Genomic DNA, 24,717 nt, shown 5'->3' with positions numbered 1-24,717 from the left:
CTTCAGAGGGACGTGGTGATACATACTACACGCTAAATGTGCCCTGAAGACATAGTAAATGGAATAAGCCGGACACAGAGTGACAGATGTCCTCAGATTTCACTTACCTGGCATAGGTGGTGGCAATATCTGATTTTGTCTGTCCAGTCTAGCCACCCTTACGAGTACTACTTACTACTCTTCTTTTACATAACTCTTAAGTTATATTGAGTTTCTTTTGAGATCATGATATACTTAAATCATTTCATCCTTCCCTTTTACCCTCCAAACTCTCACCCCTCTTTGTTCTTTTTCAAATTCATAGCCTCTTTTTTTGTTATATGTGGATTTATGTGCATATAAATTCCTAAATATAGAAGTTCAGCCTGTTCAGTCTGTATGTTTCTTGTGTGTATGTGTTTAGAGCTGATCATTTGATACTGGCTATCCAATGGGTGTGCTCTTTGCCAGGGGGGCTATTTCTCATACTCTCAGCATTCCATTGTCAGTAGTATGGAATTTGCTATGAGACTGTGTCTCCTAGGAATGTCAAAAGATACTCCCATGAAGTCTCACCAACAGGCCCTCCTAACCATGAGCTGAACAAGGACAGCTAAATGGATGTACTAGCCTGTTCTTCTTTTAAATGCAGGGAGCTAACTTAGTGTTGAATATAAAGAGTTTAAAACTTCATTGCTGTAATCTTATGGTCCACTTATGCAAACAAGGGTTATAGGTAGGTAGGTAGGTAGATAACCAATCAAACGGATGGGAGGGAGAGATGGTTCAAGAAGCAAATAGGCAGTGGATAGAGATGGTGAAGTTGTAACATCAGGGCTGATGAAATGGAGACATGAGACTCTGAATGAATTTTGCTCTTTCCTCTAGCTTCCTGCTTAGTGTCCCACATTTAAATTATCAGTGACCCGTGCTGTTGCATCCATACATTGGAAGATCGGTTTTCACCCTTACTTCAAAACTGCATCTTTGCTCTCTTTTGGTTTTCTTCAGGGTTGAAATGGGTGATTACATTACTGAGCTTAGTGTGGTCAGAACAATGGGAACAACTCAGAGGTAATTAGAGAAGCTGTTGCAGCATTCATTTACATGTGTCAGTGTTCAAAGTATAAACACCCTGTGTTTTGCGTGTGTGAAGGTTTCTCAACAAAACTATCCTTCCAGCTGTGAATGTGGCAATGAGGCCTATGGAGATGCTCTTGTGTCCTTTGCTCATAGAGTACTGGCATACAAACCATTGCCGCTATCAAAACGAAGGGCATCTTTTACAAGTTGATGGCACCAGGTCCCTGTCTTACTTGAGCTGACTCTGCACAAGCCATGGAGGAGCTCTGCTCTTGAGAATCAGCCTTCTGGATCAAGGCAGTTTATGAGTTGGCAGCTGAAAAATTCTGTGTGCTTTTTCCAAAGCTAAGGTTAGGGTGATAAAACAATTGAGTCTTTTACCACTTAAACAAAGGTGGAGGTGAAATGAAATAGCTGGTCAAAACAGCAAATAATTAATTAAGTCTCTTTGTTAACAGCAGCAGGTCAAGTCCACACAGCTACAACAGCGACACAGTCTGCATCCTGAACAGCTGACTCTTGGACTGGAAAGGGATTAGATGGGGTTGTCGGGAACAAATTCAAACAGGAGTTTGACTTGGAAAGGTAGTGACAGGCTGGGAAAGTGTCACTAATAATAATTTAATTAGTTATAATATATAATTCAAATAGTATACACTATTTAAATATGGTCACTTTATTTTTGGTCTTCTCATGAGTTCTATAGAGTTATAACTTTTAATTTCATTTTGACGTTTTTCTTTTACTAAATCATGTTATATATTTGTTGAAAACTGCAACTAAACAATCCTACAGTAAGACTGACTACATGAGCAGATCAACATGAAGAAAAGTAGGTAGGTAGGTTTCTAAGTATTAAAAATTAATAATGCAGTATACCGTTTCCCACAGAAACATTTGCATTAGCTGCTGCTTCTGCGTAGACTTGTTTAGATATTGTGTTTGAATCATTATAGCTTGGCACTATCAGGTCTTAGGAAATTGTAATGTAAAAGAAGTTCTAAACAAAAATTTTACCTATGTATAGCTCAAATATCGTAAAATAATTGTGTTTAAAATAAAGGGCTAAATCAAATTTGCTTATTATCTGACATTTGTGATGGAGAAAGATACACATGTGAAAGAGGCGGTGAGGTGAAGCTGAGGGAACTCTCTGGGGAGAACTGGAAATGGCCTGGACCATGCATGGCTCTCACTGTCCCGCAAAGAACTGGAGGGAGGCATCTCGGTGCCAGTGAACAGCCTGGAGGGATGGGCACTGTGCTGGGAAAAGTTAAGCAGACAGATGGCAGCCGCGAGAAAGAGCTGAGACAGTGGAGAGACACCCTGAGCATCGGCAGACTTTGGGACTCTCTGGTTTAAAATGCAGCTGAATCAGAGAACTTTTTGTGAGGAACATTTATTTGACTTCATGTCTTTCCCAGACAGCCATGGCATTCCAGGGAATAAGGTTAACACTGTCAAGTTTTAAGTAGAGTTTAATCATCCTAAATCATTTAATTAATCAAAACATCTGTCCATGTGGTTATTTCAAAACATGGCACCATGGCCCAGAAACTCACTCAACTGCAGGTTAAATTGTATATATTTTATTATGTGTGTGTGTATAAATATATATATGTAGGGATTGTTCTTAACCACTTTGTATGTTTTTGCTAGTGTCTCTTGGCAAAGCTCCCACATTATAGCAAATCAAAACTCCCAAGTTTCAACCACTCTGATGAGGAACGGTGGGAGGTGAGCATATGCTCCCAAGGAGTGCTTTTATTTAAATTAAAGCCTCCTTCCTATATTTAATCCACAGACACGTAAAAACAGTTGGAAATTGTTTCCCTTAATTCTGCTCTGCATTGGTGTGCTCCACTGTGGAGGCATCTGAGTATTATGAGGGTTCTTAGCCCTATGTCGGAGATCTGCTCATTAAGGTTCAGCTGTGCGAACCATATGGAAACGAGGCCCCTATGAGTACCATCCACACATGGAGGAGAAGGTTTACTTCCATTTGAACTTAATAACTTCCCACTGTTGTTCCCTTTTGGAGACACACTCTTGCTGGTCGTGTTTGAAGTGTGGAGTGGTTTCAGAGCCTGTAAAACGGACAATGGGAGCCGAGCGTCGCCATGACAGCTGCAGAGATTAGCGTCTGTTCTCTGTGTGCACAGAATGGGAATGCTGGTGCTCAGGAAGGCAGGCAAGCCTTCACACATTAATCAGTGTCTCCCAACCCGGTATCAGGACAGCTTTCTGTACGGAACAACGTGTGGTGGCAACACTGTATGTTCACCTTTAAGAAGATAAGTAAATATGTGGAATAAAATGTCATAAATGACAGAAAAAAGGTAGCCACAGTATGGGCCTTTTAAAGAAAGAGGGAAAGGAAAATATTCTGACAAATTGCAGTCTCAATATACTGGATTTTTAACATAATAACAGCCATTCCTGAGCACATTTTATGGTTGTTACTGTCTACTCTATAGTTGACTAAATAGCATGGCAGATCTAGCCCATGAAAGGTTTTCTCGCAAGCTGAAGTATGGTCATGACCTGGTGATAAAGTTTCCTTTTGTAGTTATATGAGATATAAACAACTAGGAGTATTCCAAGCAGTATTTAAGTTATTTGACTAAGAATATACAGGCTTCTGGTATAGAATATAACGATTTTCATGCATTCAGTGAAATGATTCAATCAACCTAATTAACGTATCCATGTCCCTCACATGAATCATTTTAGTTGTAAAAGCATTTAAGATCCATTTTTAGCAATTTTCAGGTATTCTTTATTATTTACTGTTCTTGCTGTGCCAATGAAGACATTTCTAGAACTTGCATACCGATGAAATTGTGCCCCGTCACCGACGTCTGTCCACTTCTGCCTACAGGACAAGTGCCATTCTGCAATCCATGACTAAGAATAAGTTGCCCTACTGATTTCTGTTAAAGAATAGAACTTTTCCATAGCCTAGCCGGGGAAAGCATGGCTGTGGGAGACAGCGAACAGCAGCATCTAAGCAAACTTTCTCTAGCTCGGAGGCTCTGTTAAATGTCGAGAATCCGAATGTGCCAATGAACAGTTGCATCTGTCTTCCAGTGGAGAAATCAGAGCACTTGCTCCATTTCCAATGAACACATGGCCACCAGGCTCCTCCTTCTTCATCTGACTCCTTCTCCCTGAACACTGCTCTTTATCTCTCTCGGTTTAACAAAATGAGGCTACTTAGAAAATAATCTGCTGCCAAATTTCCCCTAACTTGTCCCCAGAATTCCTTTAGTCTATTAAAACTATTTTTAATGTGTCACCTAAAATGGTGCCATTTTCTACTTGTCTCATTTACAAAATGCTTCTTCGAATGATTAGCTTAAAATTATCCATAAGTAAATTATCACCAGTTATTGTAGCCAGAGCAGAAGAAATCCCTCTAAGTTGCTGAAAACTTAGCAGCTAGAGCTATATCTATGACCGTCAAGCTGAGCAAGTAAATGATAATGCTGTCTTCAGGGTAGAGCAGTTGAAATTGATTTCGTAAAATCCTAAACCCCGTGCATTTTTTCCTCAATGCAGCTGCTGATGCTGTTCAGTTTGATACTGGGGGCACAAAGTGGGCATTTTTTAGGTAGCAAATTGTATTTAGTTATTGGACTCTGAGAGTTTGTCTGCAAAACAATAGTACTATATTTTTAAAAATAAGTTCAATAGGTTTAGAATGGGAACGAGGCAAAATGTCTCATATTTTACTTAAATTTGAATCTCCACAGAGTCAGGGCTCTTGCTGCTGAGTGTGAGCATTTAGAGAGATTACTATCAGTGGTTTTGCAGTTCCATGTCTTCCCACATGTCAATGTAATGCAGTTTTAGGCAATTCTGAATCTAGCAGCACAGTTGAAACATTAATAATGTATATGACATAAGTCACTAGAGAGTATATTAATCCGTAAGTATACACTGGAAAAAATAAAATGGGATTGGTATAAATTATCACATCATAAAAATAAAATATGCAAAAATGTAATTTTATATTGTCATTACTAAATTTAAGTTTCCAGCTGAAAACTAAATCAATCTTATTCCTTTTAATTTAGAATAAAGTTAAAAGATGCATGCAGCAATTTGAATTATATTCAAATTGCGTGTGTAGTGGTTTGAACAGGAATGGCCCCCACAGGCTCATATGTTTGGATGCTTGATCCTCAGTTAGTAGAACTGTTTGGGAAGGATTAGAATTGGCCTGGTTGGAGTGGATCTGTCACCGGGAGTAGGCTTTGAGGTTTCAGAAGTCTGCTCCAAATCCAGTTTCTCTCTCTTTCATTCTGCATTAATATTGCAGACCAGATGTGAGCTCTCAGCTTCTTCTCCAGCACCATGCCTGCCCCCTTGCTGCTGTGCCCCCCCCACCCCCGCCGTGATGATTCTGAAACTGTAAGCAAGTCCCCAATTAAGTGCTTTCTCTTCAGTGTTGCTTTGGTCAGTCACAGCAACAGACCAGTAACTAAGACAGCCTGCTTATGGTTCTTCATTTTGTCAACACAGGCTCTAAGCCTCATTGGATTTATATCCTGCCAGCCTCAGGAGGACCCTGTTTCTCATTCAACAGCCTTCACTGACATTTGTGGAGGCACATTAGCCTGTCTGGTTTTCAGTCTTGGCTGGTGACCATTGAAACATCCTCCTACCTGACATTTGCTCTCTGAAAAGTTTTATTTTGTTAATCTCAGTTGCGGGGCACAATGGTAAGGGGTGGGACCATCAGTTTACACTTCCCATTTCCTGTGACCACAGAGGATCACACTGGCGACCCCTGACTGTGTTGTTTTGGATGTAGTGCGCAACTGTGACAGGCACAAGTAACACAGCAGCCTCTCTCCCTGTCAGGCACTCAGTGGACACAGTTAGGTATTCTTCCAGGACATTGTTTACCATGCACATGTTGTTGCCTTTGCATTCATAAAGCTAAAGATTATGGTTCTCTTTCAGGTATATTACTGGTTAGAAAATACATACAGTTAAAGAGGAAGGTGAAGAGCAAATGTCTTTGAGGGAAAAGGTCCTAAATGACTTTGCTCTTGCTCTCCTGACGTCATCATGTGCATCATGCCTTGAGTTTGGCATCTCAAACGCCAGAGTATACTCACCATCATAGACAGACAACTGACATGTAAAACTGGGTTGCACTTGGGAGGCAGAGGCAGGTGGTCTCTGTGAGTTCAAGGCCAGCCTGGTCTACAGAACTAGTTCCAGGACAACTAGGGCTGTTACACAAAGAAACACTGTCTCAAAAAACAAAAAAACAAAAAAAAAAAAGAAAGAAAGAAAGAAAGAAAGAAAGAAAGAAAGAAAGAAAGAAAAAAGAAAAGAAAAAGAAAGAAAAGAAAGCTGTCATGTCAGCAGTGTTAGTGACCTGCTGGTCCTTATTCCAGTAGCATTTTCCAGATGACTCCCACCCACATAGTTCTAACGTCTTGCGTGCATTCAGCTTTAAGGTACTGAGTTAGGTCTTACATACCAGAATCTACTTCATACTTTAATTGACCTACCTCTTATATGCCATTTTTATATGGATGTGGTGTGATGTTGAAAACACATGCCTTCCTTTTCTAGGTGATTCAAGGCATAAATATTCTTCAAACTTAACAAAAATGTATGGCAGAATTTTTCAACCTGACTGAATCTGGAAGTCTAATGATTTAATCAAAATATTAGCTAGACTGATGGTTTACTCTTTCAAAGATATTACTTTATCCCATAGTCAAATAATGATGCTTTATTGTATAGTCAGTTAGGTATAGTATAGGTATAGTCAATTAGATAGTGTAGGCCTCAAGGCTACCTTGACTGGAAAAAAACGAACACTCCAATGTTTGTGTCCGGCTTTGGGGCTACAACACTAGTGTCAAGGTCTCCCTTTGAGAGTCTAGTAGAGTTGATTTTTAACTTAAGAATTCTTCATCTCCACATGTATGGCCTACTGAAAGCATATTCCCTGTATAAAAGCAACAGATTTGCAAAATAAGTCAACCAAGGAATTTCATTTTCTCAAGCAGATGTTTCTTTATGGCTGGAAGTACATTTCTTCAGATATTTGTTCATATTATACAGTAGAATTAAACACATATCATGTATGTGATATATGTATTCATGTTCAAACCCTTATTCCAGATGTTAATATATAGCTGTAATTGTATTTAACACCTGAGCATTGTGTTGTCCTATGCTTTGAACTGCTGCAGTTAATAAATAAACATTGGTGGGTATGATCTCACTGTTATTATTGTATTAAATCCCTTAGATATTTGTAGAGATATGAAGACACTTGTTGTGAAGTATCAAAATAGCCAACTACAAACTATTGCAGCTCTTTATAATTAAAAAAATTATAGTCATAATGCACATTAATTGATTTTACATAATCAAGGCTGACTTTAATAAGAACAGTTGTAACTACTTGCTTATTAAATTTCTTCTAATTGTAGTTAGTGAAATATTTTGCATTACAGCAAGAGCATTTATAAGCCACAGCATATACTTAGTCAGTGCTATCATAATATATTTCCTTGATTAAGGTCTGAAACACAGAATTGCTCTGCCACTGGGAACCTTATTGGAGTGTCTCTGTTACCCTGTAAAAATGTGGTTTTTCTCCAGCTTGATTCAGGTAGGGCATGCAATGTGAAAATGGCCAAAGTAGACAAGTCAGACTTTCCCTGCTCCTACCCCCCACAAAATAGAGAGCGTGTGCCCCAGTGCTTAGATCTCTACTTCTCACTGGAGTTTTCTGCCCACATGATTACCCCTGTTGTTGTCCAGGTGCTTTTCACAAGACCACCCCTGTCCCTTCTAGAACATAAACATAGAAGACATTGACAGTGGCCCCATAGACTGCCCAAACCATACAACTGTCATCCACATTCAGAAGACCTAATTTGGTCCTATGTAGGTTCCCCCACTGTCAGTCTGGAGTTAGTGAGCTCTCACTAGCTCAGGTCAGCTGTTTTTGTCGGTATCCCCCTCATGGTCTTGACCCCTTTGCTCATATTATTGCTCCTCACTCTCTTTGGCTGGACTTTGGGAGCTCAGCCCAGTGCTTAGCTGTGGATCTCTGCATCTGCTTCCATCAGTTGTTGGATGAAGGTTCTATGATGAAAGTTAAGATAGTCATCAATCTGATTGCAGCGGAAGGCCAGTTTAGGCACCCTCTCCACTATTGCTTAGGATTCTAGCTGGGGTCATCCTTCTGGATTCCTGGGAATTTCTCTAGTGTCGGGTTTCTTACTAGTCCCATAATGGCTCCCTCAATCAAGACATCTCTTTCCTTGGGACCAGTATTTTCCCTAGTGCATGAACTGGGTGTTTGGAGCCCATCCTTTATGGAGGAATACCTTATTCAGCCTAGATGCAAGGGGAAGGGCCTTGGTTCTACCTCAAAGTGACAGACTTTGTTGACTCCCCTTGGGAAGCCTAACCCTCTCTGAGGAGTGAATGGGGTGTGGGTGGAGGGAAGGTGCAGGGAGTGAGAAGAGGGGAGGGAGTGGGAATTGGGATTGGTATCTAAAATGAGAAAAGATTGTTTTTAAAAAAAATAAGGAAAAAAAGAAGACATATTTGGACCATGAACATGGATTCTAGTCACCGTATGCATGTTACTTTGTAAATGTGCAGCCATTTGACTAATACCTTTTCTGAGGCGTTAGTGGTTGGTAAGGACTGAACGTCTTAAAGTAGCAGCAAGAACATCTGAAATGAGGTGCTCTGTACTTGCAAGATTATAAATGTTCCCAGAGAATAGGGAAAGTCTGCAGTTCCTTTCATTCACACTATTCTGATGACCCAAAGAGAAGTTACCAAGGGGCAAGGTAGCTCACATGCTGTTCTGATTTAAAAGCCGTAAGTGTGCTAATGCAAGTGTGCTCAGTATTACCAGTGTCTCTTTAAAAACGTGTGTGTGTGCATAGCCATACACATGCAGCCATGCCTGTGCAGAAAGGGCACATGACCAAGCATGAAGCAAGTGCACAGAATTGGATGCTGAGAAGTACCATTTGATTCTTGCTATCAGAGACAGTGAAGCTAAACTGACCTTCAGTATGCGCACTATTGTTATTGGGTTTGCGTGTTTCTTTAGTTAACTGTGTACTAAAAATAAGCTAAGCCTTTAAGATGTTTGGTTTTCCCTTTATTACAACAGAATATGACAAGTCGTTTTTGGGAGAATTTGCAAAATAACAGTCTGTGTATGCAGGTCTAAGAGAAGTGGAGTGTAATAATGCCTGGAGGCATTCTGCTCCTTGTTAAAGCCATTTCAGAATAAAGTCTCAAGCCATAGCATTTACACATGTTCTTTTGTGGCCCTGTGATGTCACAATCAGAAGTCAAGCTAGGATTTATAGAAATCCCCCAAGCTCAACCTCAGCCACTGAACATCTGTGGGTCAGGCTTGTGGGACCCTGGCAGATTTGCAGTATTGACTTCCCAGCTCCACTGAAATTTTTCATGCAAGAATTGTGGCTCTCTTTATATTTTTCAGAGGAAGAAGAAATTAGAATATGTATGTAAGTCTCCTATGTGCTTGTCTATCTTACAGATTATTTGAAAAAGTTCTATGGCAAACCTAAAACACTGCCACAATTCCAAGTTAGTCCTGTGACTTCTGGCTGATGCCCGGTCTTGGTAATAATCAGAGGCCACTCCGCACTAGCTGCCTCCAGTTAGAGTCCTTCTCATGATGAGGCGGAGCAGTGACAGCAGACACCACCCTCTGGGCTGCAGGCTGCCCCTTTGCAGGAGGTGGGTGCTGTGCTGCAATCAGCAGGGAGACAACGTGACCGGAGAAATGAGTGAGGTTAAAAGTGGTGAATAGAACCAGGATTTAGAAATCTGGAATTGAGGTGTTTTTCAATGGTAGACATAGTTTACACAAGACTCTGAATGGGATCCCAAGCACCACAAGCAAGCAAGCAAAAAGTTAAAAATAAATAAATAAAAGATTGTACGTTCTCACTCTGATATATACTGTAATAACCCTTAAGTACATGGTCTTCTTTAGACCTCATGTTTATATTTGACTGTGGTCGATGTGATTTCTGTGACTTTCTTCTTTCTTCCTTCTTTTCTCCTTTTTCCCCATATCACATTTTTTTTTCTTTTGAGACAGGGTCTCAGTATGTACCTCTGGCTGCCCTGGAGCTTACTCTGTTGACCAGGCTGGTTTTTAACTCACAGAGGTCCCCCTGCCTCTGCTTCCCAAGTGCTGGGATTAAAGGCGTGTGCCACTATACTCGCGTCAATTTGATTCTAACCTGGAGGCTAAATCTGTAATGACCTTCGTTAATCTGAACCACAAATCTACCCAACTCACTGAAATGCGGTTTTTTAATTTCAGCACAAATCAAAGATAGGCATGCCTAGTTCCAGGATGAAGGCATCTCTGTGACTTCAAGATACAGTACTGTCAGGAAGTGAGAGAGTGAGACAGGTGCTCCTAACTCAATTCCCATAAAACATGGATTTTCAGTAGTCCAGCCAGGCAAACAGGACAGAACCAAAATCTATTTCAGAGAGTCTTGTGACCAAAGGCATAGCTGTGTTTGGCCTATCGCCACTTTAAAATGTCAACTCTTTAATCATAATAGCAAATGAAATTCCATAGAATTGCAAGGAGCGCCCTGTCATGGCAGTGTGAGACCCTGTGTCTTCTGATTGGAGCTTTATTGTGTCACACCCATGAAGTACAGGAACAATGCTACTCTTCTCAGCCAGACCTCATGCCCGGTTAAATCATGAGCATAAGATGGAATGTTTGTAACTCAGGTCCCAGAAATTAAAACTATAAAATATTGCCTATTGTGAAAACATTAAAATTACAAATTTAAATGCAAATTTGAGTATTTATTGGGCAGCGTGCATTGTACTCCTGAAATAAGACCCAATCCTTCACTTGTTATTTCTCACATTGGCTAGGAGACAGGCAAGTGGCCAAGAAAATTCAGACAAAGAGAAGTTTAATAACTTTTATGATGCAAATCTGCAATAACTCTTTTACCACCTCTACTTACTTCAAAGTAATGCATTCAACAGTCTAATGATTAAAATATAGGTATAGATTTTAAGCAGTAATGGAATTAATGTTAGTAATAGCTTGTTTCATTTTGAATTATTTGATTAGATTCATGAGTTTAATATTACATTGAAATTTATCGGTATGTTTAAAGTAGTAATTCATAAGACTTTAATTATACAGATAGCTCACTTTATATATTCTCTTTTGCATCATGATCATAAAATACAAATTATTGTAAAATACAGAATATTTCTTGAGTATCTCAGAAGCCTAGAGATTGTTGGCACAACTTTTAAAAAACAAATAGGGGTTCCTTTTACATTACTCATTAGCATTAGTCCTACCTCAATTTAAGTGGAAATTTTATAATTAGTTCAGGCGGTACTTCTGCATTGGGCATTTCTTCTTAGGTAACATCATATGACACAAAAGATTGCCATTTACTAAATCACATTGCCAATAAGCCAAAAATATGGCCATTAAGACTTTTAATAATACAACTCTTTGCTTTCTGTTTTAGATTCTTCCTGAGCCTCCCCAGTGAAATCAGATGTACATTGTTTGTGTCTAATTATAGACTAATGCTGTTGTCTAGTAATAACAGCAATACTTTCTGACTTCCTTTTCTAAATTACACATTCAGTTGAAATTTTAACTGTAATAGTGTTTCTTTTATGAACTTGGTCTCCCTATGTTTGGTGTGTGAATGTCTACAATTGTAATTTCTTCTTGACAAACCTTCCCTTTAAGGAGTATGTAGTGTCCTTCCCTAGCTCTTGTGATTAATTTTGGTTTGGAGTTTATTTTGTCAGACAGCCATACCTGCTTGCTTTTTGGGTCCATTTACTTTAAGTGTTTTTTCCCACCCTTTCCCCTTGAGGTGGTATCTTATCCTTGATGGTAAACTGTATTTCTATAATGCAGCACACAAATGGAATGTTTTCTCATTCAGGGTTAGTATATGTCTTTTTTATTGGGGAATGGATACCATTAATATTGAGTTATTAACCTAACAGCGTCTACTTTTTCCTGTTATTTTGATCTTATGGTATGGGTGATTGTTTATCATTCTTTTGATCTTTTTATTTACTTTTCTGAGATTGTGTGTTCCCTGTGTGTTTTTGGGTGTAGCTAACCTTCTCAGACTGAAGTCTTTTTTCAGTGCCAACTGTAGAGCTGGGTAGATAGAAGTTTCTTAAATTTGGTTTATCATGGAATATTTTTTCTTTTTACATTGATTGTGATTGATAATTTGTTGGATATAGTAGTCTGGGCTGGCATCTGTGGTCTCTTAGAGTCTGTAGCACATCTGTTCAGGCCCTTCTGACTTTAGAGGCTCCATTGAGAAGTCAGGTATAATTCTAATAGGTCTGCGTTTGTATGTTACTCATTCTTTTTTCTCTTACAGCTGTAAGTATCCTTTCTTATTTCTGTACCTTTAGAATTTTGATTGCTATGTGTCTACTCTGGTCCCGTATATTTGTTGTTTTGTTTGCTTTTGGGCCTTTATGAGAACCTCCTTTTGATTGGGGTAATTTACTTCTATGACTTTGCTAAAAAATGCTTTATTTATCTTTGATCTGGGTTTCTTCTCATGCCTCTATACCTATTATTTATGGGCTTGGTCTTTTCATAGTTTCCTAGATTTCCTGTATGCTTTGATCCTAGATTTTCAGACCTAACATTTTCTTTGATTGAGATATCCATTTCTTCTACATATCTTCAATACTTAAATTCTCTCTTCTGTGTCTTATAATCCATTGGTGAGGTTTAATTACTGAAGTTTTTGATTATATCCTAAGAAGTTTGTTTCCGTTTTTATTTCACTTTGGCTTTTCTTTAGTGATTTTATTTCTTTGCTAAGTTTTACTGTCATGTCTTGAAGTGTTTTCACTATTCCATACTCCTTTTTTCATGGTCTTTGTTAGGGCGTTTACTCAAGTGCTTTGGAGGTCCTCAAACAGTCATAATCGTTATTTTCAAGTCCTTGTCTTGTGCATCAGCTACACTGCTTTTCCCAGAGATGACTGCAGGGTTGCTGGCTTCCTGAATAGGCATATTTTCTTGATTACACGTTTGTGTTTTCTTTCGCGGGAATACAGGTATCTGGAATTGTAATACGTGTAATAAATGTGTATATAATATATCAAAGTGTATGATGCTACCTAGTGTTGTCTTTGTTTGATGTCTGGTTGTTCTTTGCTTGCCCTTGATGCTAGAAAACTGTGGTGACTCTAGGGTCTCTGGCACAGAGTGTTCTTGTGAGTCAAGGGTTAGAGATGCCACAGGTCTCCAAAGGCAGCTGGTTCCGGGCAGGGAGACACACTGCGGGCAAGCGACAGAGACACAGATAGGCACTCCATGCAGAGTGAGATTGGATATTTATTTAGTAGGTTATGGAAGGGAAGGGGAAAAGAGAGAAGAACAGAGAGAGGGGCAGAGAGAGACAGATGGACAGGGATAGACAGAGAGAGAGACAGAGAGAAAGGGAAAGATGGAAAAGGAACGAACTGAGGCTGGAAGCTGAAGATCAGCTTACCTCAGTGAAGGGGGAATAGTGGGCGTGGCTTGTCTCTTAAAAAGACAGACCAGATCATTGTAGGGTTCCCAGGGAATCGAGGTGGGAGAAAGGAGGGGCTCCTGCAGGACAGCTGCAGCAAGATTAAGAGCAGGTCTGGAGAGACTGGAATGAAAGAGGTGGATAGCCGTTTTCTAGGTAGTCTTAAGTTGCCTTGTACAGAGAACCCAATTTCCATAGCTTGAAGGTAGCAAAACCCCACAAGTTAGATTTAGAATTGTCTGTTAATGACACTAAAGTTATAGAATACCAGTTACTCAGTTTGTTTAAAGAGACCTGTCAAAACTCTGATCCAATTTCCCTTCAAAATGAAGAATATTCATAATCATGTGAAAGCAATTGCAGCTGTTTTACATAATTTTATTTTCTCTGTAAGATGTATTATGGGATATAAATTGTATTGTAACTCCTTTAATTCAGAACACACTTACAGTTTTTCTAATTCTATTTCTGTTTTTATACTTTTACTTTCCTTTTAAAAAGCATTTTAATTCAAAACATGAATTGGCATGAAAATATTTTATCTCTGGTTGATTTTCAAGTACACATTAAACGATTATTTATATGATATATGATCTGCTCCTTGAGATAAGTCTGTTAAATCGGGGGTTTAAGATGTTATCAACAGGAGATAGTCCACATTAAGATGGAGTTATCTGTCCATCTCTGCAGAAGAAATTTCCCCAGTACCTGGCAGCTTAAGTCAACAGACGTAGGTGGGGGCATTGGCTCAGGGTTTCTCTAGAAAGGCAGTCAAACTGAGACTCCCTGGGTACAGCTTCACCAGGCTTGGCTGGCACCGAGGACAGGCTTTTGAGCTCACTGAAGGGACATTATTAGCAGACAAGTTCTTCCCCTTGTGACTGTTTCTGCGGGGTTGTTCAGGACTGATGTGGCTGGCTGCAGAATTGGAACAGAAGAGCTCAAGGTGAATGAGAAAGCCTCTTCACAAGGAAATCTCCGAGTGCTCTATCCATCCCATTCCCATGCTCTCTTGACCTCTCAGATCAATCTTAGCCTAACGAGGAAAGAACCACTTGGGGTACATATTCCAAGAGGGCTGGGGATTTATTTAAGCAGTGTGTCTTTGAATAAAATTTTCTCATCACAAAGGAGATTAAAATAGAAAATATCTTTTAACTATATCAAAATCTATCAATTTCTTTTCACTGCCAGGAGCACTGTTTATCTCTCTGAATTCTATAATCATCAAATCGCTAAACGCCAATATGATTTAAAGGAATTCTCTACTTTGTTTTTTAAAAAATATATCATTGTTTTCTGGATGATGTGCTTTTGATTTTACAGTGACATAAACTTTATAGAGTATTATTGGTTAAAAGACATGTCTGCTTTCTTACACACACATCCTTTGAATGTACTTGACTTTAATAACATCATACTTAATAATCTTAACCCCTTAATATCTGAGTTGTTTATCCGTCTTGGTTTCTGTTTCACTTTTTCCAGGGTCTCATATAGCCCAGGCTGGCCTGGAGGTTGCTGCATGTGGAAGGATCTTTCTCCTGCTGCCTCCACCTCTATCTACTAGGAATGGCAGACTGTACCAACTTTCTCTGTAGTCCCTCTGTGTTTTCCCATTTTGTTAAGTTATACTATTGCTTCTTTATTCTCAGAGCTTTTAAAAAGCATGAGTATCTCAATAGTATCTCAGATCACTTGAAACCCGAGTAAGGTTGATGCCATACCATGGGTGCTAAGAATTCTGCAATGGTTTTACTACAGCTGATTTTGTTGAACAATGGTTTTTTCCCCCTAAATTAATGGCAAAAGAGCTGATTATATGACCTTATTTTTTTTAATCCTAGGTCTCCTAAAAACCCAGAACAGAAGATCATTAAGAGAGTGATTGCTCTTGAAGGTGACATTATAAGGTAGGTGCCTAGGCTACTGCAGTTAATTTATAACCTAGTGCTTTTTGGTTTGTTTGTTTGTTTGTTTTTGTTTACCAGAGATAGGGTTTCTTTGTGCAACAGCCCTGGCTGTTCTGGAACTCCTTTTGTATACCAGACTGACCTCAAACTCACAGCAATTCATCCCCCTCCCCCCACAGTTGCTGGGATTAGTGTGTGCCACCACCTTGTGGCTCACAGTCTTGTGTTTTAATTGGTTTTGGGTCATTATTTGAAATGAAAGTAGAAAATGCCTTGGGGTCTGGAACTAGGACAAACTTCACTTGGGTGTCTACTTCAGTGCACATGACTAACCATTTCAGGATGGAAGGTGTGTATGAAGTTACTGAGCATACCATTGTCCTTAGATTATAAAACATAGGATAACTGTTAAGGCAGGATCTGCCACATGCTCTGGACATTCAACCACTGCTTTCGGGTACCAGAACTAGCACAGTTATTTTTAATATTTAATAATTTTAATGGTGACACTAATACCCATTTTAGAAAATTTGAAGAGCATTCCATTATTTTAAAATCATCGAGGTAGAGACAAGGTGGATAGGAAGTGAAGCTTGCACTTCTGGGTTCATAATGAGTGTTGAAACTGCAGACAGCTCTGGAAGAATCAAGAATTTGGGGAACAGATAGCAAATTCTTATTTATTGCCCCTGCTCATATAAACGATATTTGAGGATAGACAAGAAAGATATTAGTGAATGATGCACGTCATTTTGATTGCCTATTTATGGCCAGGTGTACACAATAGAGCAGACAGGGGCTTTGAAAATAATATTCATGAAGTTTTCCAATCCTGTTTCTACCCAAAAGCCCCTCCTAAAAGTACCTGTGTTAATGAGTCCACAAGCAAGACAAGCGAAATGATAAGAGCCCCTGTCAGTTTCGAACAGAATTGAGATCGGCAGTTATGAAAAGATGGCCTGGGGATCCCCAGAGTCCCCAAGACCTATTTTGGGTTCTATGAGATCAAAACTACTTTTTTCCTAACAAAAGATGTCTTTTGTCTCTTGTTTTAAACTATAACTTGTTGTGTCTATAGGATGGAATTTTCCAGATGTGTGATATTGCCAAAGATAGGATAATAAAGCAGAGGCCAGCCCAGTTATCCTCTAGTTCTCCAGACGTCAAAAACATTTACACTGACCTGCTCTTGCTTTTACCACTAAAAAATACTGCGATTTTCATTGAAATATACTTGATACTATAATATTTACTGCTTATTGAATTCAACAATACTTTTTAAAATTATTCAATTATTTATGCTTGCATACAGTGTCTTTCAATCAAACCTACCTCTGTTCCCTCGCCTATCCCTTGAGCCACTTTTCCCTCCCAAAGCCGTATTATGGGTTCTCCCTTTTTCTGTATTTTTTAATAGTAAAATATGGTGGGAAGACCACTGTCAATAATAAGTGGGTTAGTAGGAAAGTGTTTTGTTTCCATTTCCTATAAAAAATGCATTATGGTCAAAGAACCTTGTGGCTTTCTTTTTCTTTTATCAAGAGTCATCCCAGGATTCTGATTTCCTTCAGAAACAGAGACAGGTATATAATCAGAAAACCCCTCACTCCGGGTAGAAGTATCCAAGCACACCTTTATTGTCTGGAGACTGTGTGAGTGTGATATGGTCTCATTAAAGAATGAGTCAGCACCCTTGAAAACATTGTGTTCAGCTAGTGAAATGAGTCACAACAGACTACAAATTATATGGTTCTGTTTCTGCAAAATTCCCAGAATAGGAAAATGCACAAAACACAGGTTAACTTCCCACAGGCGTGGAGGAGGGTCATAGAGGGACTTTTAATGGGTACAGGTCATTTACTAGTTTTTAAGGGGTATAAAAATGTCCTTAAATGTATTGTGGTGACAGTCATACAGTTGCATATGAAAAATTATTGATCTGTACATTTTATGTGGGTAGATTGTATGTTATGTGAACTACATCTCAATAAAATTAATCTTACACAACAAAAGAAGACACAAAGCAAAAACAATTTATTCATGTAAAGTAATCTAACAAAATTAGTAATTTCAGTGAATCAGGAGTTTTTTTCATTATAATCCAAAGTGAACTTTGCCATTTCTCATCATCAGTCACTAGCTGATTAGTCAGCAATGTGAGATCACAGAAGTCTGCACAAGATGAAACTCCACTGCAGACCCGAGGAGATATGAAGCATTGTTCTCTCTCGGTGCATCTACATTGGGGTCATACAGCAGAGGCAGACCCAGAGCCAGAGGCAGGCAGCTGGGCCAGGGTTGGGCTCACCTTCTTCCTGGATACTGTTGAAACCCAAGCAGAGAAGCCTGCAAATGGATGCCAGGGTCTGTGTCCCCATTGTCCGCCTTTCAGGGCCTCAGTCATGGAGACTGAGTGACTGAAAAGAAGAAAGGACATAGAGTCAAGGTATTTCCACTGGAAAGTCTTTTTGTTGATTAATTAGAAAAGTAGTCATTCTTATGGCTTAGTGTCTTTGATGGGGAAAAAGAGCATTCCTTCTCTTTGAGACGTTGGCACCTAATTGCCCTAGGCTTCCTGGCTTTGAGTTTGTGTGATCCTTCAGTGGTCTCTAACACTATTCAAAAGTGTTAAGGGGACAGACAATTAGATAACAAACATTCCCTTATAAACTTACTTATTTTTGTTTGTGATCTCTTTCTTGCAATTCCATGCCAGAAAAAAAATTAGGAAGATGTTGCCTATCAGCCACAAGGGGTCATTAGCCTGACAGTGCCTTCCCTCCTGACAAGGAAGACTGGTCCTGTTTTCCCATGGATATTAATGTATTTCCTAGGAGGCAAGCTAAAATCAAGTGTGAATTTTCAATATTTGCTTTCTTGGAAAGAATTTGATACTTCTTAAGAAGAGAGAGAAAAAAACTTCCTATATCTGAAGTACAGCTTTAGGATGTATACGGTAGATGGACTGCTGGTCTACCTACTGATCTGTTGTGTTTGGGGTTAAGTGTCCTTTCCTGGTGTGGCTCCCATGGCTCGGGAGACCAAGTGACCTGGAAAGCACCCTATAGTTAAAAGGAACCTGTTGTCAGGGACTCATAGGAATGATGGGTACCAAGAGGGTCACAGAGTAGAGCATTGCAGGTAGCAATCACTTAGCATTGCCTTTTCAAGTCTCAGTTCACTGAAACCGAAATCTGTTCTCTTCAGTAGTGGCTTTTACTCTGCTCCCTAAGCAAGATTAATTTTTAGAAGTTTTGCTTTTAATTATAGAAATTGTTTGGCTCTCTTGAATTGCTATGAAGAATACCCTTGTTCACAAATGCTGTTAAATTTTGTAGGCCAGATAGGATGAAATGGAAATGTCAGTTATAAAATTTGGGATTGGGGCTATTGTTGGTTTTAGTTATAATTTTCTTTCCAGAAAGCTTTTTTGAATTTCTATTTTAAGAGATTTTACAAATATAAATAAATCACACACCAAAATTAACTAGTCCCAAAGACTATAAAGAAAGTTTTTATATATTTGTCAAACTACTCAAAATATACTTCTCAGAGGGAATTTATTTAAAAGTCAAAGAAATGTGGACTTTAGTTTTAGTTTCAGAAGTTTAAACACCTCAATCCCTTTTGGGGGGGGGGGGGGTTGAGACAGGGTTTCTCTACGTAACAAATCTGCCAGTACTGGAACTCACTCTGCAAACCAGGCTGACCTTGAACTGATAGAGCTCCACCTGCCTCTACCTCGCAAGTGCTGGGTTTAAAGGCGTTGTGCCTTTAATCTACTTGCGCCTGATGAACACGTGGAGGTAACAACGGAGGAGTAGTAGAAGTGAAAAGAGGTGGAGCTGAGGTAAAATAGTCCCTGAAAACTTCCCTAAAATTTGGAAATTAAGGGAAGGAGACATTGAAGGAAAGATAATCAAACCAAAGAAACAGCCAGTGCACACCTGAAATAGAAACAGACTACGTGAGAATTCAGGGTCTTGCAAGAAGCTAGCACAAGGTAGAAGGTAGAAAGTTGACATGACAGATAAGTTCTTAGAGGTTTGTAGAGCTCTGTGGGCCCAGGCAAGGACTTCAGATTTATTTCAGTTGATGGCCAGCCAAGTGTTGTTGAAGGATTGTTGTCTGCTGTATGCAAAAAGGGTAAACAGCAACAGCATGGCTCTGCCACCCCAAGAGCGGTCTCTCGGCAAAGTGCAGTCAAGCTGCTCAGGAGAATAGTTAAGTGCCTTTCTTCACGGCATGCATGCTGACTACTTTGATTTATTTCCAGTGACCCAGATAAAAGCAGTCACATTATTTATAATCCACTGATTATGATTTATATTGACAAAGTAAAATATAGAGTTCGAAGTATTTGTTCAGTGAGTTCTGCCAATACCTAAGATTGGAAATGAGGAGACGTTGAAGGGTCTGGATTTTGTAACGTAATGTCAATATTGGTTAAAATCACAAGGTGACTCTCTTGAGTCTCTGAAGCTCTTGGGTGAAAACTTGTTTTCATAGTGTTGACCCTACTGTGTATGCTTATCCATAACAGTAACAATGAGAAGCTAATGAAAGTCCTATTTAGCCATACTCATTAGTTCCACCATAGCTGTTTGCTTTCTGTGTTAAATTGTTATGACTCTTACAGAAGCACTATTGTAGAAAAGCATATGATGAGGAAAACGATCCCCCACCCCCCATGTAAAGGACATCATCGTGAGTCAGCCACAGTTGAAATGTCGGAAGTATCAACTTTGCCTATAGAGACAACTGTATGTCTGTTTCACAGATCTCAGGCCAGTCAACAGAGAGGCCTTGTATCACGTCTTCTCTTCTAGAATCTGGAGTTCCATATAGTTAGCAATACCACTGTAGTAAGTATCTGGATTCTTCTTAGTCCCCATGGACAGGCTAACCATACAGTTTATCACTTGAACCATGTCACTCTGCAGAGGGAAAGAGGTAAGTGTTAGTTATGCTTGCGATCATCACTGTAAGCCAAAGCTGCCCAAATGGACTGCAGCAAGCAGGTCTGATGAGTGCAATGTAATCTCCTGTATCATCCACTTCATATACTTTCATTTTATGCTGCTCCTGGCCTTTCTTCTTCAGATGAATCCTAAAAAGAGTCACCAGAGTGAAATAAGTTCTAGGCTCCAGGAAGGAGCAAGGTGGAGGGGGCAGGGTCCTGCCCATAGCACAGGACCCAGGATATTCTGCTCAAGTTTCCAGTGCTAGACTGTCTCAAAACTGAATTGACATTGCAGAGCCGTTGGAGGCAGGCAATCATGGGCCTTTTTTCATTGAAAAACATTTACATAATAATTGCTTTCCCAGTCGAAAGACTATATTAGAAAACATCCAAACACCCTCATTTATTAAAAATAACTCTGGTATTAGCAAAATAAAAATCCATTGAATCACTCGAAATTAAACGTTTAAAAGCTGTTGATTTTAAATGGACTGCTGAAGATGTGGAAATCAATGTTGGCCTATCACGGATTGTTGAGTCACCCTGTATTCCAGCAAATGGTTAAGCATTCTTAGAAAAAAGCAGAACCAAATTGAATTTTCCTCAGTAAAACTACATGATGCTTTTTAAATAACATCTTTGTGGTTGGTATACCAGCTCAGACTAATAGAGCCCCAATGTGTCTGCATGGCTGTCCTTTAAGAGCATCCATTGGTTTTGGGATTTTTCTGTCAATGTGGAATCAGAGATGCTTTCTGTCCATAAAGGAAGGCCATATGAAAAGAAGCCTGTGTTCAAGACTCTGGTAAAGACTGGTGGGTGAAATGTCTTGGAGCACACAAGCTCATGGATTTACAGTTCTCAAATGGGGTCAGAGTGGGTGATTATTGACAGAACAGAGGTTATGTGTACTCTGTCCTTATTCATTGATAAACTGAACAGAAGGTTTTCAGAAAACCCGAAGATCCTGTAGCCTGGTTGAGTTTGTTCCACTAATTTTCCTGCATCTCAATGGCATTGTACATTCCAATTTAATGCTGGTTTCTGACCAGTGATGCTACGTAATAGATAAGGGTTTGAGCACCTAAATTAAATATCTTGGACTTTAGTTAATGCAGTACCAAAATTATCACTGCAATGTAGAATTCTTGCTTACTAAAGAGTTACAAGTTTTTGACAATCCTTGTTTTTGTAAAGTTATAAATGTAGGAGATTATTTATTTGATGTTGTTGAATATGCATAAAATGAAGTTGCAAATAAAAAGATAATGTTTTAGCAATTGACACTTCTTTCTGATAATGAGGGGGGCTTTTTACCATGTTGGTCTTAATTTTTATCAAGGTAAATAACTTTTAAAATTGCCACTTCTTAATCTCAAAAGCATTCCTGCAATCAATTTAGCAATACAAGGATTATTTTAGATAGTTGAATGTTGCCCTTAGAGGACGTGACACTTACTGAGAGTCCATGAACCTTTTAGATTTATTTGCGCTTTTCTCTCATGGTGGCACTTATTACCGTGGTGGTCCACCCCCTTCCCTGCCAGTGGTTTCCCTAAAAGATTTTGTATTCTAATATCTCCTGTCTCTTAAGCAGAGTTCTTCCTTAGGAACAAAAATCTTCATTTTTATTCATTCTTGCAGAGCTGCCTGCTTATTCATTCAGTGTGGAAGAGATGCTGTGGGCATATGCAATGGATTCCGACTATCTCGATTTAGATTTCAGAAGTGCCTCTTACTATGTTACCTTGACAAATTACCTAGTCCTCCAAAACTAATTTTCCTCATCTGTAAACTTGACATTGTCATAACATATACTCCATAGAGCTTCTTCAAAAACCACATGAAACAACTGATATAACATGGTTAGTACAATGCCCAGGACCTAGTTATGTGTTTTTGCATGCCAGATTGTAGCTGGAGTTGTGATTTTTATTGTTCTTTAATGATTGCTTGTATTTACAGTTTTCCAGATGCTACTGAGTTTCAGGGTTGGCTAGAAAGGCTCAAGCTCATAGGTAATGCTTACCCTTTATAAGGTTTATAGCAAAACAACAATGGCTACAGTAAAACAAGATAATCGTTACTAGGGAGATGTGCTGGAGCTTCTGGAGATTGTGTGTATATGTGTGTGTGTGTGTGTGAGAGAGAGAGACAGAGACAGAGACAGAGAGACACAGAGACAGACAGACAGACAGATAGACAGACAGAGAGGAGGGTGGTATCTGGTGGGCCTAAGGAGCTGGGCTATGTTGGTGAAAACTGGTAGAAGTAGAAAGTGAGGAAAGGTCTTAGTTTCCTTCTTAATTGCAAAATATTGCATGATTGTTATGGAATGTTCAGATACTCCTAGAACATATGAGACAATGAGAACTTCCTCTTTTTGCCTATCCATGATCATGCTCCTAGACATATATCTCTCTATATATACACACATATAGATACAGATCTATAAATATAGATATATCTGTTATCTATCTTTCTAATCTACTTCTCATAGAAGGAACTCGAAAGCATGAGGAAGGCAGTTGCAGTATAGCTTCTTTTTCTCAAACATTCTCCAGACACTTGAGATTTTCTTTAAGAACTTCCATTTTCCGTGTGTGGGTTCCACCAGCACATCTGTGTGGCTGTATCACACTAGCGCATCTCACATGACAAATTCTGTAATTACTTATTAAATAATGATCCTAGGAGTAACGTCCATAAAGCATCTATGGATACAGTATGGGGCCACAGCGGTATGAAATCTAGATAAACTACTCACAGAAATTCAAGATAGACTGCTCATAGAAACCAAAGTGAAAATGAATATTGAATAACCTTCTCATACTGCTCCCATTCACTCACAGTTTTGCATTACAGACATCACGTCCTTTTTTAGGCTGTTTGTGACAGGATGTGTCTGAAGTGTTTCAGAGAGGAACTGTAGTGGCTCAGCTTACATAGGAAACATTTCTCCAACATGGAGTCTGAAATGATCTGATTTGGTGGGATCCTCATTCACACCTCCTTGGTGATCTTTAAGACATAGTGACCAGTTTCTGACTGTAGATACTTTTTGTGGGCATCCTTTTACATCTCTCAGATTGGTGCTGGGGTACCACTCCTCATCTGATGTGGGAGTGTAATATATCAATCTGTTGATTTCATTGGTTAAGCAATAAAGAAACTGCTTGGTCCTCATAGGTTAAAACATAGGTGGGAGGAGTAAACAGAAAAGAAGGCTGGGAGAAAGAAGCTGAGTCAGAGAGTCGCCATGATTTTCCCACTCCAGGCAGATGCAGGTTAAGATCATTCCTGGTAAGCCAGCTCGTGGGCTACAGCAGATTATTAGAAATGGGCTAGTCCAGGTGCGAGAGCTAGCCTAGAAGAGGCTAGATAGAAATGGGCCAAGCGGTGTGTTTAAAAGAATACAGTTTCCGTGTAATTATTTTGGGTAAAGCTAGCCGTGGGGGCGGCCGGGTGCCAGGAATGCAGCCCCGCCGCTCCTACTACTACACTCATCCACCAATTTGGGCGTGTAATGTGAAGGGCTCTATGGAGTGTGATGTTCACTAGCAGACCCAGAGGTGTTACAATTAACATTTGAGCTTCTATACTGTTGATCCAATCACATTCTTAGGAGTAGGCCATTCTGAAGATATGAACTCCAAGTCAAATAGAAATACTGTCTTGAAATAGAGAATACTAACTTTTGTGCACTCCTTTGAACTAAATATTGATTTTTATTTTTCTTCTACCCACAGTAATATAAGCTGTCAAATATTTTGAAAAGACATATAAGTGTAATTATCACCGTAGGATGCTCCAAAGATTGCCTTTAAAAATACCTTCTTGAAACAAAACTTAAGAAAAATATTTCATCCTGAATAACAGCTGAGGGAGAGCCAGCACTTCTGACCTGGGCAACTCCTGTTAATTCAAGTTTACCATTGACTGCTGTTCCTCTTTTGAAATGTTTAGAGCAACTTTCAGAAACCTGGAAAACAATGTGAATTTTCTTATTTGTATAGGCATTAGGCAGGACCATAGACTTATCTGGCAGCCTTGAGGGAAAGGAGCCACAGTACAGTATGGCTGTCTCAGAGAAAGCTGCATGCGGACAGGATGGACTGATTTCTGAAACAGGGAGAGGGGCAGCCTAGGGTCTGTGCTCTAATAGCTT

At 39.4% G+C, this 24,717-nt stretch overlaps 1 protein-coding gene across 4 annotated transcripts in view; it reads left to right on the top strand.

Annotated features, from left to right (window-relative positions):
- Immp2l (inner mitochondrial membrane peptidase subunit 2) overlaps nucleotides 1-24,717 on the top strand; it is an 807,887-nt gene that overhangs the window by 520,740 nt on the left and 262,430 nt on the right. For all 4 annotated transcript variants that reach the window (XM_075948078.1, XM_075948081.1, XM_075948082.1 and 1 more), the window contains exon 5: nucleotides 15,521-15,586. In XM_075948078.1, the coding sequence (XP_075804193.1) occupies nucleotides 15,521-15,586 (66 nt within the window). The remainder of the gene's footprint in view (nucleotides 1-15,520; nucleotides 15,587-24,717) is intronic.

The sequence above is a fragment of the Microtus pennsylvanicus genome, chromosome 14 (assembly GCF_037038515.1).
Source record: "Microtus pennsylvanicus isolate mMicPen1 chromosome 14, mMicPen1.hap1, whole genome shotgun sequence".
Lineage (NCBI taxonomy): Eukaryota > Metazoa > Chordata > Mammalia > Rodentia > Cricetidae > Microtus > Microtus pennsylvanicus.
Note: the sequence above shows the minus strand (reverse complement) of the source record. Positions and strands in the feature narration are given on the sequence as shown.